The sequence below is a fragment of the Numida meleagris genome, chromosome 16 (assembly GCF_002078875.1).
Source record: "Numida meleagris isolate 19003 breed g44 Domestic line chromosome 16, NumMel1.0, whole genome shotgun sequence".
Lineage (NCBI taxonomy): Eukaryota > Metazoa > Chordata > Aves > Galliformes > Numididae > Numida > Numida meleagris.
This window is the reverse complement of record NC_034424.1, coordinates 10206029-10226968: the sequence shown is the minus strand read 5'-3', so window position 1 is coordinate 10226968 and position 20940 is coordinate 10206029. Positions and strand designations below refer to the sequence as shown.

Below are 20940 nucleotides of genomic sequence, written 5' to 3'. Positions count from 1 at the left end.
CAAAAGCACATACCCATCAGAACTACAGCCAAGCATGTATTTTGCAATGAACTACCCAGTGCTAGCTCAGATTCTTTTACTGAACTTTTGCTGGAGTTTACCCCCTAAGCAAGGGAACAAATTTTGGAATATTTTCACTCAATTTATCCTGATAATACTAAAAGCAGCTGTTGTACCAATTCAAAAAGACTGCACTGTCTGAATGGTTTCACTTTTAGAATTATTCTCTCAGTAAAAGCAAAGTTCTGCAAACATTTATCCCAAGAATCTACAGAATTGCCTGAGGAATAGTAGTGCATATGCAATGGTCTGAACCAGAGCTAAATAGAAGAGCTTTGACAACTGGACTTAATGACAAATATAACTACATTCAAAAACAAACAGGAAGGAAAATAACTTGTCTCATGCTATACTCAAGTGTTCTGGAGTTTTTTTGGTCTCTATTATGGCAACAACATTTTCAACCTGAACTATCTCAGTAGAATGTTGCATTTGTACAGCAGCAATATCAGCTACAACTGCAGAGAAACAGAATGGCTACAGTAGGTCATTCTTTATGCTGGTATATGCCTGACACTGAGAACTGCATAAAGAAGGTGCTTTCACACTGGGAATATATACCATCTCCTGATTCACTGAATCTGCTCTTTTGTCTACACAGATGCCATCTGGTTGTATTCATTCCATTAAATGATCAGGTTTCAACTTCAACTTATTGAATAATGTGTCTCTTTCCTCCAAATAAGAAGCCATTCCAGAATTCCATTACTCTGATAGTAAGACACTGCACTTCAACATTTATATTTTTTTATTAATTTATCCTCGTGCTACCATTATAATGCAATCTAAATTGCTCTTTACCCTATTTTCACCCTTCTATATTTACATATTGTATATATATATATTCTATATGTAATAGGGTAATATATATAATATATAATCTAGGCAATATATTGCATTACCTAAAGTTCTGTTTTACCAGGCTTCCTTAAAATCTGTTGTTAAAAGATAGACTTTATTCTCCTCAACACAACGGTATTTTTGTTGAAATCCATTCTAAGCATTGATGTCCAGAAACGCACAGAGAACACCATGTAATGTATCACTAGCTTCTTTGTCAAACAGTATTAACAATTACTTTTTTTCTATAAATACTGTATTTGATAGAGAGTAGGGATTATTTGTATTTTCATAGCAGTATTTCACTTCTGAATGATACCTACTAATTAACACCATAAGTTCTTCGTAGATCAGACATGTAATATTTTGATTTTTGCATCACTGTTATTACAGTCATCAGACTATCTGATTCTTCCTTAGTGTTATTCCAGTCAATTTCTACTTCAATGAACCCTTCCAATACTTTTATTAGCATATGGTCTAAGTACACATACATTTTGAGTCAACGTATTAGGTAAAGTATTTAATAACTCTGGTAACAAGACCAGTTTCAAAGAACATAACCTTTCTCTCTAAAACATATTCTAAAATCTTCCATACCATCTGTATGGGAACCATTAAGTCACGGCCTGAACCAGTGATTGACCACCCAGGGATGGCCAGCCCTGGGAGCACAGATGGAAGCAATTTACATGCGTGACCGGACTCTGGGTCCGCCCCTCCCTAACATCATTTAAGGGAAGCACCTCTACTCAGAGATCATCTCCTCTGGAGTATTTGGTGAGCTCTGATCCTTGGGGGGTGGGGTGTAAGTGTTTCCTTCTTTATTACCAGGTTGTGATCTCTATCTTTCTTGGGTGATCTGAAATGGGTTTAAAGTAGCCATATCTGCTACTGTTTATCTATACATCATTGTTATATTATCAAACATCTGGTCACTTCAAACACTGATTATATAGCATTGCAGTTACTTAAAACTTTAGCTGTAAGGTTTTAAAACCAACACGCTTTATATTGTCTATATCACTGTCTGAGTTGCCTCTCTCTCAAACCCCCTAAACTTCCAAGTTTATATGTGAAGTACCAGCTTAATAAAAAGAGTAATCTGAATTTGGGAGATGTCTTTTATGCAATACTTACAATAGCATAGAGTAAATCCTGGATATCTTAAGAGATAGTTTCAGTGTTCCTGAACAAAATTCTCAGAATATAATCATTATGTAGCAGAATGAGGACTAGACCTTTGCCTGCTTTTAAAAAGCTATTTCATTTTGGAATTCTAGTTAGAGTAATTGAGGGCAAAAATCATTCTGAATTTTATTTAGGCATCTTGGTATTATCAACTCTGATAGTACAATATGAAGTACTCCAGACAAACCCCACAGCATCTTCTGTCAGCAGCTTTTTGTTCAAGCACAAATCAAATTAACATCCATATGATGTTTCCTTTAAATTTTCCAAAACTAAATGAAAGAATAGTACTTACTTATAATTGTCATCTTCCACAAATTTCTGAAGTTCCTCAATGTAACGGACAGACTTCAAATACTTTTGTACATGGGGTAGTGTTGTAAGATGTTCTGTAGAGTGTTAAAACAAGATGAATATTCACATAATCCACAATAAATGATTCCTTTTGTTTTTCTTTTTTTTTTTCTGGTTCTCATGATTATCTTAATGGAAAGAGAGGATGTGAACTTCCCTAAAGAATAAATAAGGCAGAACTATTACTTTGACTCTAAGAGGACCTTAAAGATTTGACTGAGCAAAAGTGATGCTTGGTTGTTAAAGAAAACACAGATCAGATGTACGCCATCATCATAACATCTAGAGGATTTTATCATATGCATCTCTCAAGTGGAAAAGAGTTTCCTTCATGTAAGCCCTGCTTGGATTTTTGTACTGATTGTTTTGGGGGAAATCAAAGCCTGCAGCAATGGCATTACTGATTCTCATATGCGTATGAGGTGAGAAAACTTCAAAAATTATAACACTGTATATCAAGATAAAAAGATGCTAAATTCAGAAAGGCAGAAAAATATTTTGAAGTTATGGTGCATGAACAGGAACACATCTTGTAGCATCTGAATTAACTCTTACAATACTTGTATTTATGAGAGTGTAAAGGCACTCATTATTCCATAAGACTGGTTCTTCACGGCCACATTTTAATTTCCATTCTGATTTTAACAAAAGCAGTTAAAATTAATGCAATGGAGGAAGTTGACCCAACTGTCAAAAGGAAAGGGTCAGTGAGATAAGGTTTCTTTGTCAAAGTATTCAGAGACAAATCAAAAGTCACAATAAGAACATGAAAGGTAAATAATCTACCTCTTCAGAATCATATGCTATTATGCCTAATTTGTAGCTTTAAATACATTATATCAAAATCTACAATAAACGACGAGGGATGGGTACTTAAACATACACAATATTTCACCTAACTTTCTCATAATCTAAGATTTAATCTTTTTTTCCTAGTAAAAACATTCCCAAACTGGAGCATTTAAATGTTCTGAATTTATTTAATTGTATAGCTACTGTTAAGGTTTTCCAGTTTGTTCCCTGTTTAAGCAATGAAAATTCATGGAAAATCATTAATGATATGCTCAGAATTCACCAAGACCCTGAAGTAGCACATTTCTTGACATGAGAGTTTGCATAACAGGCTAGAATTGCAGAAATTAATTTTACAGCATAATCTTGCTAACAAACAGAAGTAACGTCATCTTCCTCACTAAGTGAGGTATAAGAAAAAGTTTAATAAAGAATTTAACTATTGCATTGAAATATTTGTATTTCATTCTGTAAACTTTTCATCATGACACTAACAATAAAATGATAATGAGATTGGCATATTGCACACACCAAAAACATCACATCCTACTGGAAAGGAAAGCTAGATTTCCCACTGACTGCTGGTACTGTCAGCTGTACTTGGAAATACACCATCTGTAGTCCATACATACCAGTAAACTCTGCACATTTTCTGTTACAGTTATTACAATTTAGAATACATGCTCATTTGCGTGTGTCCAACTCTACCAATCTTATCCCCTTGTGTTGCCTTTACACAGGGTAGAAACTTTCTATCATGTTATTAAAGACATTTTAGTTAAGACTTAATAGGAGTAAAAAAGAAAAGTAAAATATTACCAACCATAGTTACAGGAGACTTGCAGATCAGCTATTATTCGGAGAATATTGTTCATTTGATTGGATCTTTGTTCATTCTCCATAATGCTGCCTGAAGCAGGATATGCAGAATCAATGTAGATTAAGTCCAAGAGATAAATTCCTGAAACAAACAAATCAATCAACCCATTGATTTGCTGTTTCATGCAGAAACAGTTGCACAATTTTTAATGAGCAAAATGGCCTGCAACTATTCACCACTGCTCATGAAATAAAGGATTCATCTGTTCAAACATGTCACAGTTAGTGTTACAATTCTATAACATGTCTTTAGAAAAAAGAACAGGTTTTGCTCTTGTTCATAGCAGACATCAGCCTACAGAAGTGCACAATTTGCAGAGCCATAACCAATGAACATGAGAACTGAACTTTTAGCATTTTTGGCTTTTCAGTAAATCCCTCATGTGTAAGCAATCTATTGCCAACATTCTCTGGTGTAAGTAAGAGCACTACTGGTATCTTCTTGTTTGTTTACAGTTAGTTTCCATTCCATCTTTCAAATTCAGCTAAGAACTTCCTCTGGAATGCATGATAAAATCATAGCTCTGTGGGAGAACTGTTTGGAATCTTTAAGAACAGCACTGAACAGAACTGCATCTCACATACGCAGGGCTATCTCAGACACAGAACCTGCCTGTGCAGCCTTGCAGGGTGAGTGGGACAAGCATCCTTTCCACGACAATGCTTTTCAGAAAAATCTACGTTCAAATAGGCTGAACAGAAATTACCTCATGCACTTCATTCGGTGATCACTGCAGCTATTTCTACTGTGTGTCAAAAACATTACCTCAGTCTGATTTTTCTTTAAAGGATTGTTCTGACATTTAGGGTCAGATAAAAGTCAAAATTCTATCTAATATATTGCTAAACTATTTTATAAGCTGCATAGGGAAGCTCGTATTCCTTTTTTGCATAATGAAGAAAGGAATACTCTTTTCAACAGGAAAGTAACTTGTGCAGCATAAAAATCTGCCCTATTTCCATATCAGGTTTTCCATATCAGATTTTCCACACTCTTTTTTTGAGCATGCATATAATTAATGACTTCTTCCCCTCATGTTTTCTTGCCCTGCCTCGAAAAGAGCACTCTTACTGTTTCAGGAAAGGAGCTAGCTGGCTTGGTTACTTCTCCAACTTTAGCACATTACATTCTCTCAATAAATTCCAGCTATTAAAGCAACAGGAAACGCGATTGTGCTAGTCAAGCAAAATTTTTTCAAAATGAAGGAAAGCCACTACAATAAATCGAAAGGAGCATGTCTAAGCAACACACTCCTCTCTGAAAGAACTCCAGTATGCTTGCATTAATTACTAATAGTCTTTAGAATTGTATTAAGTTTGTGCAGTGAAAACAAATTATTTTTCTTGTCATCTCCTGGTAGTAAGTATGCCTCAAACTTACTTATTAAAAAAATATGTAAGATTTCCATTTGGGAAAATATAAATTCTTACCTGAAATTAAAACATAATTATGTGTTCTCTAGTGCTCAGTGATGTACTATTATCATCTGGAGCAGTAAGTTACAGATCAGCAGCAGGAGTCAACGGAATTCAAGAAAAGCTATGTGGCTTACTGAAGTTTGCTCCTTTACAGTTCATGAAAAATAGCCAGATGAGGCAACTTTGTTAGATTTACATAAATACTAAGTATCTGCACAAGTGCAATCTCATTCACATGCTGAGTTCACCTGATACTCCATTATTATGTAGTTTTATAGTTCAGATTCAGACTTGCTGTGGAATTCTACATATCTCAAGAACTATCCGCATGATCTGTGCTAACTTTTCTCTGACACTTAGGAACAGAATCATAAAATGGATTCAGTTGTAAGGGACCTTTAAGATCTAGTTCCAACCCCCCTGCTACAGGCAGGGACACCTCTGTCTAGACCAGGTTGCTCAAAGCCCCATCCAGCCTGGCCTTGAATGCTTCCAGGGAGGGGGCATCCACAGCCTCACTGGACAATTGGTTCCGGTGTCTTTATGGAGATCTCTTGCAATAATTTTTTTCACTAGCTTGCTCTTTATCTGCTTCTTCAGATATCTGACAAGCTGATAAGTAAGGGGTTCACTGGGTCACATTATTGTTATTTCTTATTTCTTTCATTTAAGCCTATTCATCCATGTATTCTGGAAAATCCTTCCATTGCTTAGGGAGAAGTAGGTAAACAAATTATATAAACTGTCATAGAAAAAATGAAGAAATAGACACAGAAGCGGTGAAAAGCAGTAACAAATTCAGTTCATTCTGAACTGTTAATGTTTTGCTAGGAAACCGTAAGGCTATAACTAAGCTACCTCCCAGTCTCACACAAACCTTTGAATACGGGTTAGGGAAGACTGCGTCTTTTACTGACCCACGGACACAACAGATAAGAGTGCTCCAATGGACACTGTTAATTTCAGAATCTCACCAGAAAAAAAAAAAGGATATTTAATCCTTATAAATGAGTGGAATATAGTTGGACTAACAACACAAACCAACTGGCATTAAAAAAAAAAAAGTTAAAAGATGCTTAGAAATCAGGTCAAGTTTTACAGTCTAGTTTAGCTTCCTTCACTGGCCCAGAAAAATCTTAAAATACTTCTTCTCATGTTAAAACTGCTCTTTCCGGAGGAGATAATTATTCTTACAGATACAAGTAAGAGTTTATAAAGTGGAGGTTCGTATGACGTGGACTACCTTAACACTTTAAGAAATCTGAGGTATTTACTGCTTGCTAAAAAGCACTCTGAATTTGTTGCCAGTTTTCATTTCTACATACTTCTACCCCTAGAAAGACAGAACTCAGTACAATTATTGAAAATGTACCTAACTTTTAAATGACACTCAATGGAAGAGAGAGTGACTGAGTTTGGTCTTTAAGTATTGTCCTGTTAATTAACTTACAGCAATGTGTGTCCACACACCTGCACACTGTAAAAAATCTAATTTTCACTTAAGAAAATTAGGTGAATAGGCCAGCATAGTTACTTTTGTATTTTTATTGTAGGTAGTAATTTAAATCTAAGAGATCACAGTCAATTCCTCAGTATATTGTCTACTGGTAACTATAAAGGAGTTACTGCTGCTGATTGGTGGTGCTTGCTGCTGTTTTAACATGGTGTTAGAAAACAATAGTATTACTCTTACCACGCATTCCTGAAGCGTTACCTAATTTCCACATCTCTCTATCTGTCCAGCTTTGCAGGAAAGCTAGCAGTCTCTGCTAAGTCTGTAAGTGAACTGCATGTACATCTACACTATAAATAGCCTATTAAATTACTTGAACTTGACTGTTAAAAAAAATCAACAAAAAACTAGAATAAATCACCTCTCCATTGGGCACAGTGTGCGGTCTCCCTAGCATGGCCTGACTACAGCCTGTCACTCTTCTGTATGCCTTTATCTGGGCAATCGGTGGCATTGTGAATTCTATCTGTATGATAATAGGGATAGCTAAGAATCAATTTATTTTGCTCAGAGAAAATAAAAAATTATTCCTCTCAGCAAAAGACTTCAGGACCTGCCTCTCAAAGGAAAGACTCAGATTCGTCCTATGCCAAAGAAAACACACACCACTAGCTTTTCAAATGTTGGCTTATATTTGTGCTACTGTGCACAGAAAAGGCTTTCAAAGATGTGAAACCATCGGGATATTTTCCAGAGGGTGAGCTCATGGGCAGCTGCTTCCACAGGCAAAACATTTTCCAGGGATATTGACTTTTCTCCATTGTCACTAAAAACCAATTTTGCAGCTGGTTATTGCATGCGGAGAATACAGTATTCATTAGTTTATGGAATCATGGAAATAACAACACAGGAAAAGCATGGCTCGATAATCCATAATGAAATTAATCAATGGAAATTACAGTGTGTAAAGAAGACGGATTATTTTAAAATTGTCAAAAAGAACTATAATACCTAGGTCTTAAATTTTTACTCTAGAGCTCAATCAAAGCAGTAATACTACCAACAGTTTAAACACAGGGAAACTGAAATACAATACACAACAGAAAAATGAACTTGAAATGTAGTAGTCAGTGCAGCCAGATCATGAATTTTGAGCATTCCACCTACTAGAGAGCAACTTCCAAAATTAAGTTTTATTGAAAACGTGTTTATGGAGAACTGCAGTGTTCAGTAGGATACATAAATACAAATATTTTTTCTTCTGATTAATCCTTAAGCTTTCCCCATTATTTTATTTTTACAATAAGAGTCAAGGCTTTCAGGCAGATAATAAATATGGTTACAACTTAGTTAATGGAAACTAACATGTTCTTACAAAACATAATCTCAAAGTTTCCGAAATCAGCAGTTATTTAACTTCTCCCAATTCTGATGCAGCGCAGCTTAAGCACATAAGCTTTCAAATTTGCATGAACAGCAATGGCGTGTGATTTCTTCCTCATAAGGAGTGACATAATATGCTAGGAATGAGAATGGACTTTCAGTCCAAAGGATCACATGTACAAAGTTACAAATCAGAATTATTTGAGTAGGAAGGGACCTTTAAAGGTCATCTAGTCCAGCTCCCCTGCAATGAACAAGGACAGTTACAGCTAGATCAGGGTGCTCAGAACCTGCTCCAGTCTAACCATGGATGTCTCCAGGGATGGGGCATCCACCAACTCCCTGGGCAACCTGTGGCAGTGCTTCACTACTCTTATCGTAAAACAAACCTTTTCCTTGCATCCAGTCTAGATTTCCCCTCTTTTAGTTTGAAACCATTTCCCCTTGTCCTATCACAGCAGACCCTGCTAAAGAGTCTGTCCTATAGCCCCCCTTTAGATACTGAAGTGCTGCTCACAGGTCTCCCTGTAGCCTTCTCTTCTCCTGGCCGAATGGCCCCAGCTGTCAGCCTGCTCTCATAGAAGGTGTTCTATACCTAGAATCATTTTTGTGGCCCTCTTCTGGATACACTCCAATAGGTCCATGTCTCTCCTGTACTGCGGACTTCGTATCTGGATGCAGTACTCCAGGTGAGGTCTCACCAGCACAGTGTAGAGGGACAGGATCACCTCCCTTGACCTGCTGGCCACGCTTCTTCTGATGCAGCCCAGGATACAGTTGGCTTTCTGGGCTGCGTGGGCACACTGCTGGCTCATGTCCAGCTTGCCATCCACCAGTACCCTTGAGACCTTTTCAGCAGGGCTGTGCTCAATCCTTTCATCCCCCTGCTTGTATTGATGGGGGAGCTGCTGAGACCCAAGTGCAGGACCTTGCACTTGGATTTGTTGAACTTCACAACTAACTCCTGGCCCCACTGCTTGAGCCTGATTAGGACTCTCTGGATAGCATTCCATCCCTCAGGTGTGTCACCACACAGCTTGGTGTCATCTGTAAACGTGCAAAGGGTGTACTCAATCCCACTGTTGGTATTGTTGATGAAGATACTAAAGAGCATCGGTCCTAGTACTGACCCCTGAGGGACACCATTGTCACCAATCATGATCTGGACACTGAGCCATTGACCACCATTCTCTGGGTATGATTTTGCAACCAGTTCTTCATCTATCAAACGTTCACTTGTCAAACGCATATCTTTCCAGACCAGAGAGAAGGATGTTATAAAGGACTGGGTCAAAAGCCTTAATGAAGACCAGATCAGTGAAGTTGAGAGATCAGTGGGTTTTCCTTGTCCACTGATGCAGTTGCACCATCATATAAGGCCACTATGCTGGCCAGGTGGGACTTACTGAAGTCATGCTGATCATCCTATATCACTTCACTCTCATGTGCCTTAGCATATCTCCCAGGATGATCTGTTCCTAGATCTTTCCTGGCATGGAGGTAAGGCTGACAGGTTGGTAGTTCCCTGGGTTCAAATTTTCTGTTTTGACACAGATTTCCCTGTCCTGGGCAAGTTAATGTTGTCCTGTTTTCCATGAGTTCAGTAGGAAAAATAACACATTTACATTTATATTTACAAAATGTAATAAATATGATGACCAATGTGCCTTAAATCTTAAGAAAGTGAGGTTAAAATTCATTATAGAAAATACATAAAAGTATGAAATAAGCAGGAGTAGTAGCATTTATCCTTAACCATTCAAAAATTCAAACCTGTTTTTTGGGTTTACGATAATTTGCAGGCATAAGGGCAATTCAATACTTACAGTATCTAAATTTGCACAACTGCACGCTGTTGCAAAACTGAAGGTATAAAAAGCAGTGTAGATAAAAATAAGATGGATAAATTGCATCACTCTCTTCTTTTTTTCCCCCTCTTCTTTTTAATTATATATAAAGTTTTTCTATGAAAGAGAAATGCTAACAAATCCAAAACAGTGTGTAATGTACACCACCACTGTATACTGTATGGCAAACATTCGCTACTTTGCATCAAATAATAAATAGCTGATAGGGAGGTATTTCAGTTTAATCTAGAGTCTTCAATTTTATATCCTTCCTTAACATTTTAAGTGCTATAGTAATTTTCAGTATTTGGTAAATTATACTGTTACTGTGACAACTACAAACATATGCTATGAAAGGAAAACAAAAGCTAAGTGTTTTAATGTACAAATTTAGCTCCCTACATACCATCACGTACACCTTCTAAAGATATACACAACTCTGAATGCACATATACTGTGCTGTAATACAGATTTCTGGGTGTAGGACAATCTGTAGGTACAGGAACCTGTATCTGCAAGACACACAGTAAGTAGTACATGCAACAGAAGGCAATTATTTTCCTTTTTTCTCCCTTGAAGTTGTATAGTGATGCTGATTTCATACAAAAACCAAAAGAGACAAAAACATTTTCCCAATTTTCAGTCAGCTATATTTAAGAAAGCCTTTTCCCACATACACTAGTGAAGTTTTACCATACTAAATAAGTAGCTTTCTCTCTGTCCCCTGCTTTATCAGTTGACTAACTGGTTGAAAGTCAAAATCACTATAGTCAGCAGTCTGTAAAACCAAAGATGCCATTCTTAGCAGATTAGCTCATAGTCAGGGAAAAGACTACAGTTTTGTGGTATCACTGGTTTCACAAAATTTGGACATTTCCATTGACTAAGGGCTGGAATATTTTTTCTACAGAACCAAAGTTATATACTGGTTAGTCTTGTTAGGACTTGGAATACTCTAAGAAACTGAACAGTTTATTTTAATTTGACTACTTTCACCATCTTCAGTTGTCCTGATTCAGGAAACAACTTGATCAAACTTTGCAAGGCAGAAAGAACCATGTGACTGTCAACAGTGGGGTGACTAGTGAGGAGGAATTCATTTAATGAATATTCAGTGTTGTGAACTTCAAGATCTTACCACCATTCTCTGGCACTTTCCCTTGCATATCACCAATCTAATGAGTGTGTGAAAACTCACAAAACCACAAAAGCTTTTTTCCAAAATGACAGGTAAAAGCAATGCCTATGATGTTGACAGTAAGCTAACTGTCAACTGCTGCTGGGAAGCAGCTAATACGACTGCTTTCTGCAACACAGAAAGCAGTTCTGAAACACAGTTATGAAAATGAGTGAAGTGAAAGATGTGTTTTCTCTATTTACTAGTCTTTTTTTAGTCTTTTTTTGTAAACGTTAATTGACATGAAAGGGAGAAAAGTTATTGCTTCAAACTATATTACTTTTTTTTTTCTTTTCTTTCAATGAGAGTAATTAAGAAGCATCTTAAAAATCTAAGACAATTTTCCTTGTATAAATTCTCACAGAAGTAAAATGAAAAACTTGATTTCTAACATATATGAAAGGCATCTGTTTTTAATTATAGCTTTATATAATTATTTAAAATGCTTTAAAGTATCTTAATGTTGACTGCTACAATGGGAGTTGTCAGAAATAGCTTGACATAAGAATATGGACAATTGTTGTCACGCTAAAACCATTGAAGGTGCAAATGATTACCTTTCCAACTTTTGATAGGCTTAAGAACCTCTGCTGATAGATGCAATTTGCATATGCATATTTAAATTAGAATATCAAAACTGTTTCCTCATGCAGTTTCACTGGATTTAGACTATAGCATACCTCTGCATTTTCTTGTTAAACAGCAAAGCTCTCTGGCAAAATTTATGCTAATACAAACACTAAAACAAGGATTGAACTAAATCCAGCTAACTTCTCAAGAAAGTACCTTATTATTTTTTGTTACCAGGAAAGAAATATATTCATGATAATATTTCAAGTAAGACTTGAAAAAATCAGAGATGGTCCCAACAGATGGCCATGAAAATGACTACAAGGTGAGAAAACTTGTCCAAGGAAGAAAGGCTAAAGGAATTGGGTTTGTTCAGCTTAGGGAAGTGAAGGTGCAGAGGCATGTACTAACCAGTCTTCTAGACCTAAAAGGAAGTTACAGGACAGATGGAAATACTCTATTCAGATACGCAGCAACAGAACATGAGGTGATGGGAGAAATTCGAGTTAGTCAGGTAGGATCTGCCTTTGTGGCACCGTGTGACATAGTTTGATAATAGGACTCGGTAGATCAGGTTGACTGCTGGACTTGAAGGTCATTTCGAACTTAGATAACAGTGTGAAACTCTGCCTGCATATAAATTCTTCACTGTGAGAACAAATATTAGAACAGATTCCCCAGTGTTGCGGTTTGAAGAGTTAATTACATGACACCCCTCCCTCCCCTTGGGAGATACAGGAGGGGAAGGAAGAGGGGAAAAAACAGATTGAGATAGGAGAAACTAATTTATTAAAAGGAATGTCAGATAATACAGGACAATTAAGAGAAATAAATCAAAATGAACCAAAAGCAAAACTGGAGGAGAGAGTCAGTCTGAGTCTTTATCAGCAGGCCCTCCACTGCTCACCTCCCAAAAAAGACAGGAGAGCTCTTCACCCATCCCCCGGCACTAGAAATCACGTGGAGGCTCCTGGGAAATGCAGCACACCCCCATGTATCTCCCTCTTGGAGAGTCAGAACTCACATAAGACTGCTAGAGAGAAACAGGAAACACAGCTCCGCAGTGCTTTGTCTCCGCACCCAACAGCCTGTTACATGATGTTATGATATGCGATACTGATAAAACCAGGACACTCAGAGAAGGAGAGCGATTTTCCTTGGTGGAAATATTCAAGATTCTGCTTGACAGGGCCCTGGATAGCATAACCCATGGCCCCTGCTTCCAGCAGCAAGTTGGACCAGATGAACTCCAGTGGCCTTCCAGGCACAATTTCTCCAGCATCCTATGATAAATACGCTAGTCTGTGCCTCCATGTCTGTTCTTATAGGACAGCGTGGAGTACAAAAGTTATACTGACTAATTCGTTGTTCCAAGGCTACGTGTCTATTCAAGCAGACAATTGACACGGATTTTAACTGAAAAAAGAGACTGCTTGTAGCACTTGCTTTTATCACGAGAAGCAAGCAAATCTGACCTTGTAAGAATACATAACTAAAGAGAGCATCTTATTTTGGCTTAACCAACTAAGACTTGAAGTTGGTAAGATATGCATTTAAATACGTTGTAAGGCTAGTCTAGTGAACAAACATGTTAATAAGTACTCTGAAATAATCAACACCATCATTGTATCTCAAACAGTTTTACATATTCCAAGCAAAAAAGCACAGAGTGTACAGCACGCAAGTCTGCCAATTTTTTTTTTTTTACTTGAAAGAGCAATATAGCATAAAAAACAAAGATGTTCTGTACCGGACTGTTTTCTTGATCATACGACCTTTCTTGATTGAATCAAACTAACTTCTCATGCATATATTTAATATGCAAGCATCAAATTCTCTTTTTTGATTTCAGAACCAGGAAACCAGAAAACATTGCTGGAGGACCACGTTACCACTCTGGGCTTTTTTATACCTGGAAAGCATAGAAAAACTGCTTTGGAATATTTACTCTGGAACAGACACTCTATTACAGGCCCAGCATTCCTCACAAATGATGACATCCAAATTGAGAGTTTCACTGGAAACTAGTTTCACAAGTTCAGTAAGTTTTCAGTGGAAAAAGAATTTATCAGAATAAAACTCAGGGATCATTCCGCAAATGCACCTCATAGGTTCAAAACCAGTGTCAACATATCACCCATACACAGCATTGCTTTAATATACAACTCTACCTCCATTAAATAAATACAAAAATACAAACAATTCAATAACTTCAGTGAACATTCTGGAAACTGTTTTACTTTACGAAAAACAAGAAGATAAAGTTACAAGCAACAAATGATATTATGTACTCTTAGAAGAAAAAAAAAGTATAAATAGTTGTTGCCATTGCTACCTCTGGCAGAACACAAACTAAAACCGGTTTATATTTAAAAAATACAATAACTCCAGAAAGAACCGAAAGATTTGACCTAACTGGCACTCATAGTATTTTCAAATACTACGTTTTTAAGAACTGCATAACAAAAGTATTAGAATCTACACCTGTTACTACAGCACGTGCATGAGTACTAAAAACAGTTCCACTCAAAAGCAATAGTTTCAACAACTGGATAGAAAAAGCAACTATTTTATTCTTAGACAAGTCCTTTGAAAGGCTGAGCATCTTTGAAATCAAGCATTCATTCAACAGAATTCAAAACTGGTACAACTTTTAATTCCCTCATCTGCCAAGAGCATCTATGTTATCCAGTTTCTTCTGGCTTCTGCTATAACTGGAAAAAGAAATCTAAGGATCACCATTTCCAGAAAAAGAGAGAAGTTTTTGATAATACCATCTTCTCAGGAGCTGTAACATCTCCTAAAGATTTAGCTGCTAACTTGAATACATCAACTACTTAGATATTCCTGATATGGCACACAAGGGGAAAAGTCACGCTCTAGTTATCTACAGATTTTAAGAAAGCAATATTACAAATATCACTTTATATATAACATAGATTATAAAACAAACTTAATGTGCAGTTTGCAGGCTAAGTAGAATGCCTTGTTATAAAATGCTGTTTCTGTTTGCACAGAAGTGGCAACCGAAAATACAGTTCAATTTCACAAATGTTTTAAAGCTTTTTGTATCTGCTTGGCACTGGTGAGGCCACATCTGGAATAATGCAGTACAACATAGACAACAAAGTGGACAGAGGCTAATCTAAGACTACTGGGACGTCCTGACAGCAGGAAGAGATGACACATGAGGGAAGGCCTAAGGAACTGGGCTTGTTTAGCCTGGATAAAAGGGGCCAGAGGTGCAGAACATAACTGTGGTCATTTCTCTAACAAAAAAGGACTGTGTGGGAGTTGTACAGATCAGAGCCAGATTATTCTCAGAGATGCACTGCGACAGGACAAGAAGCAGCTGACATAACTTGCAGCAATGGAAAACTCACTTAGCAGAGGGGGTAAGAAAAATCAATCGCTGTTAGAGGGGTCAAGCACTACATCACCCAGAAAGGTGGTGAACTTACATTTCTGGATATTTTCAAAACTCAGTTGGACAAGTTTCCAAGTATTCTAATTTAATTCTTAAATAAACCCTGTTTTGAGTAGGAGGTTGAACTACTCAACCTCTAGAGACTCCCTTTTCAGTGTGTTTTTCACCTCCTGTGGTAACTTTCCAATGTGGCTATGGCACTGGCCTGAGTATTTGCACCTATATGCATTCTAACAGAAATCTGGCTAGAGAATAGCAATTATGATAGATATTCTAGCAGATAATGCCCTTCCTAAAATAAAGTATCTGTGTTTATTATTTTAAATTCATTAACAGATTTTGAGATCACTGATCATCAAGCATTGCTCACATATGTTCACAACTGGGCAATCTTGCTGGAGACCAGTCATGAGTCGAGTGCCCAACATTTGAGTACTGAACCCAATCCTATTCAACACTGCCATTAATTATATGGATGATGGTGACCCTCAGAAAATTTGCTGATGATACAGAACTGAGGGGGTGGCAAATACACAAGGGAGTCATGCTGCCATCCAAAGTGACCCTGACAGGCTGGAGAAATAGGTTGACAAACTTTTCATGCAGCACAACAAGGAACAGTGCATTCCCCTACCTATGGAGCAACAACACCAGGCACCAGGGCTTGGTAGGGGAAAGCAGCTTGACAGCCTAAGATCTGGAGGTCCTGGTGGACACCAAGTTGAATGTGAGGCAGTAATATGCCCTAACCGCTAAGAAGGCTACAGTATTTTTGGCTGCATCAAGCAAAATACTGCCAGAAAGTCAAGAGGGTTGATCCTTTCCCTCCAAGTCAGCATTGGTGAGGCTGCACCTGAAACACTGTGTCCAGTTCTGTGCTCTCCAGTACCGTGCTCTCCAGTACCAGAGACATGGATGTAATGGATAGAGTCCAACAAAGGCCCATAAAACTGATAAAGGGACTACAGTATCCCTCCTATGAGGAGAGGCTGAGAAAGCTGGGACTGCTCAGCCTAGCGAAGACAAGGCTTTGGGGTATCTTATCAATGCCTAGAAATATCTGAAGGGAGAGTGCAATAAGGACAGCTCTTTTCAGAGGCGCCTGCTGCCAGGACAAGAGGCAATGGGCACACACTGGTATACAAGAGGTTTTGTCGAAACGTTAGGATGCACTTCTGTGCTATGTGGGTGATGGAGCACTGGCACAGGTTGCTCAGAGAGACTGCGAGTCTCCTTCCTGGAGATCTTCAAAAGCAATCTGGACGTGGTTCTGGGCACCCTGCTCTGGGTGTTGCTGCCTGAGCAGGGGTTGGACCAGATGGCCTCCAGAGCTCCCTTCTCACCTCAAGCAATCAGTGATTCTGTGATATAATACACTCTGCTGACAAAGAATGCATCTGGCCTTCTATATTTGTCTTTACTTACATGACAACTCAGAATACAGCTAGGGGGACTGTGTGCTTCTTTCTGAATCAAACTCTTATCAAACAGATTCACTGAAAGTATTAAAAAAAATGGACTTTTTTTCACTGGACTTTTCCCAGGGAATGTTGGTCAATTGGCAGTTGAAAGCATTCTAACTCTCAGATGGGTTTAGAAAGAATCAGTCTTTCTTCTGGTCCAAGTATGTGCTGATGGCTTGTTCCTTATTACAGCTCTATCCATAAATGCAATTTTATAATGCTTACATTTTTCTTTCTAAGTCATGACTGTTTTGTGTCCTCTAAGTTATAAGAACAGGATTAAGAACAAACCCAAAGAACAACCAAATTATGTGTGCCTTAAGTTGCTCAACGTAATTCTTCAATTCTTTTAAAACATTAAGAACTATTAAATAACAAAGAATAATCTTGAATGGAATTATTTTTTCACTAAATAATAAATCAGTAAAAAAAAAATGCAGTTTTACTCTTCCAAGGCTGTTTGTGAATTGAATGTAATTCATGGAATAGTTCTGGGTGAAGTTTTCCTCTACAAAGATTGATTTCCTAATCAGAATAGATGCCGTTTGCTTCTTTTTTTCAAAAGCTCAACTCTGAAACATTTTCTTTAGACAGAGCAATCTGCTAAGTTAAATCATTAAACTGAAGTTCATTTTTTTAATGTTTAACATTGTTCAGTGCTGCTTTGGAAAAAAATGAAAAATCTTTTTAGGGAAGAAAATACGCAACTAACAAAACTGCCAGTACTTTTAATTGTCGTGTTGCTACTTCCCTGAGCGTTACAGACAGAGACTGGCCTTTTTAAACTTCATTAATTTTCCCACAACAGTGGTTTCTCAGATCTATCATGGAAGCATTTATTTGTATTGAGTTCTTTTTTGCAGACATCAAACAAATGGACATCTATCCTTTTAGGAATACAAAGAAAATAACAGTGACTCAATACGACAAGCATTTTCTGCTAATGCCTGGCAGGGGCAGCTGGAAATATTAGTCCTCTAACAGTGACACAACATTTCAGCAAATGTTGCAAATTTCAGTTGCAAATGCACAGGCTTTAAAGGAAATGAAAGTAATACAATTTTGGTGGATTGTCTTTTCAGTTTGACAGCTGATTTAAAGTGCTTTACAGGAAACTGAACATTCCTGAAAGGCATTCACTCTTACTTTTTGATGTATTGCATCCTTAACTAAGCAGCGAATATCATGCAAACACAAATTGTTGCTGACCTGCATAAACTCTTGCTCTTCTTTACTCAAGCATATTGATGACCTCAGGGAAAAAATAAAAAACTGAAGCAGGGCTGCTACTCCAAAGGCCACTGAAAAGTGCCTGTAAATACCTAATACGGACTTTCTGAGAAGTCTCACCTGGAATACTAAAACAACCTCAATGAACTCATTTTCTGCATTTAATGAAAGGAATGTTATCATTACATCGTACTTAGCCATCCCAAAACTAAAAAAAGGATATGAGCTCACATTGCTCCTGAATAACCTCAACCTAATGGATCACTGGAATTAAACATTCCACATTTGTTACTGTAGCAACAGAGCCTAACATAGCAAAACAGAAAAATAAGTATATCAGAAATCAAACAACTTTCAAGATACTAGCGTGTGTAAGAAAGTGTTACCAGTAGTTAGGGTGGAATCATGTTTAGGAATTTATGTCCAAAAAAGCCTCTGTCTGATGCAAATCATTCCTGCAACCACTGAAGCAGTAAAAAATTTCAAAGTTGGCTGAAACTCCCCGGCACAGCTTTCCACCAGAGCACAATCAGATTTTCTCAAGAGTACTACCAAATTTTCTCATTTTCCCCCCAAAACCCAACCATTTCCTTTCGTGCTTCCCATGAACCAGGAAAATTTATTACAACAAAATTAATATCGTAAGAGTGATTATTTCATCATTTTGACATGTAACCTAGTGTCAGAAAGAAGAGAATGCTACGAAAAGAGATGTAGGAAAAGGCAAATACAATAGTTGTTTGTGAGACTCAGCTTCCTTTCACCAGAAAGCTGTGGTTTAGGGACTTCCTGAGATAGATCTTGTATAAATATTTATGTGTTTAAGTCTGGGTGGCATTTCTTTTTTACAGCACTTCTTCTCCAAATCTGTCGGCTGAATTTCTATTCCTCTCTATGCACTTTTTTTTTTGTTGTTCAGTTTTTGGCTTCAGTAGATCTTGTGTCAAATGAATTCAGCAATTCAACTACACATGCTTCACAAAGTAATTTGTTTGACTGATTTCCCAAAGTTCATCTTTTTAAGATTGCCACATCCTTAACTATTTTGCTTAACTTGAGCTCCTAATCGCTGACCGAAAGTTAATTTACATGACCAGATGTTTAACAGTATTCTATTGAGTTCTCAAAGCCAAGTTTAGCGCTAAACCACTCCTTGCTGACTGAATTACTCCGGTGAAGAAAACTGTCAGCTTTCAAAGCCAAAAAGAGCTGGGATCTTCCACTATTACTAGAATGCGCTATTCTCCAATCTGGGATTTGAATGGAAGTTGATCTCTGAGATTCTAAGGAAAAAAACAAATTAACAACTATGAAAAGTTTTGAAAATCACATCACTAAGCGTAAAGACTTTAATAAAAGCAACAAACTCCACTTTGTAATTATTACAAATCCAAGGAAAAGGCATTCCTATTCGGTCCAAAGAGAATGCCTCCACAAAGCTAATTCTGTGCTTCTCTTCTACAAATACCCAGAGCTATACCAAACAGTTCAGATAATCTATAAACACTTGGCACAAGTTCAAGCTCCCTGTCACCTAATGAAGAGGCACATCTTTATTCTTTGAAACAGACAAACCGTAACAGACCAAAGAAATAAGAAGGCTTTGTCGATAACAATTTTGAATGACTCACACAGAAAAGTTTCTGGAAACAGGCTATTCAGATTTTAAAGTAAGAAAAAGCACTCAGCACAACTTAATCAAAAAGGTGATCTAAGTAATACTGCACTTTAGATTATTCAGAAATGAAAATGATCAAATAAACATGGTCTGACTAATTTTGATATTTCAGATCCTTCTATTTATAACAAGTTTTTCTATAAGAGAACACCATCAACTTAAAAACATGCAAGAGAAGTCTTTATTTAGCCTCCTTCACCAGGTTAAACTCCTAGGCATTTAATAGCACGTATGTAATTGTCCTAAAATCAATGGAACTTAAGTATATGCTAATGAACTTAAAAGTTGTTATTAATGATATATAAATTTGGTCCTAAATATAGTTCTTCAGAAATTCTGAACCCTCTTCTTGGGAAATCTTTTACTTACAAGAACCTTGCTGCTCTGAGGTGTAACAAGTTAGAAACATGTATTTTTCTATGAAAGCAAAAAGCTTGAAACACTCATTTTTAGATGAAAATGAAATATTCAGCTCAAGTGTAAGTGAGGCAGGCACTTACTTTCCCAGCTCTGCTTGGCATACCCAAGGCAGTCACCTCTCCTCACTTTTCCTGCTCCCTACTTCCCTATCTCAAGAAGCACTATGCATCTATAGGTTGAAAAGGCACCTTGGAAATGAGGGAGGGGGAATCATAGATAAAGCTGAAGAAAACTCAATGGGTCTTCTGCTAAATCTGTCAAATGAAGAGAATGACCACACTGCAGTTCAAGTAAACCAGCTTCTTTTTCTTTTTTCTTCCAGTATATCATTAGTGCACTGGGAAAGCTCTGCAATTCTTTAATCTGAAGCATCCAAATGCCCTACTTAAAAGCACTACAATGACCACTCCAGTCCCTTATTTGTGTTCTCTTTGGCTAGAGAAAGAATTAAGTTTTCAAATTACAAAATAACGATACCATAATGAAAACAGCAAGTGAGAGGTGCTAATATTCCCTGCAGGTATCTCAGGCCACACACCAAAGATTCAAGGAATCCATATGCCTAAGGCATACAGAATTACTAGTGTCACAGATCTAGATCTGCCTGCTCATCGTTAGACTAACCTAAATGTTTTCATATTGTCTTCCTCAGTTTCTTCAAATCCCAAAGATCTTTAAAATTGTCTGAAAAACTATGAACAAATAAATAATTTGGATACAGCTTTTAAAAGATGGCTATGACATATAGGTACAGTGA

At 37.2% G+C, this 20940-nt stretch overlaps 1 protein-coding gene across 6 annotated transcripts in view; it reads right to left on the bottom strand.

Moving 5' to 3' along the window:
• RALGPS1 (Ral GEF with PH domain and SH3 binding motif 1) overlaps window positions 1-20940 on the bottom strand; it is a 100595-nt gene that overhangs the window by 30457 nt on the left and 49198 nt on the right. For 5 of the 6 annotated variants that reach the window (XR_002443678.1, XM_021414176.1, XM_021414177.1 and 2 more), the window contains 2 exons: window positions 4061-4198; window positions 2387-2480 (listed from right to left, as the gene is read on the bottom strand). The exons of the other annotated variant lie outside the window; for it this stretch is intronic. Coding sequence is in view for 4 of the 5 variants with exons in the window: in XM_021414176.1 (XP_021269851.1) it covers window positions 2387-2480; window positions 4061-4198 (232 nt within the window). In the remaining variant the exon portion in view is untranslated. The remainder of the gene's footprint in view (window positions 1-2386; window positions 2481-4060; window positions 4199-20940) is intronic. 6 annotated transcript variants of the gene reach the window in all.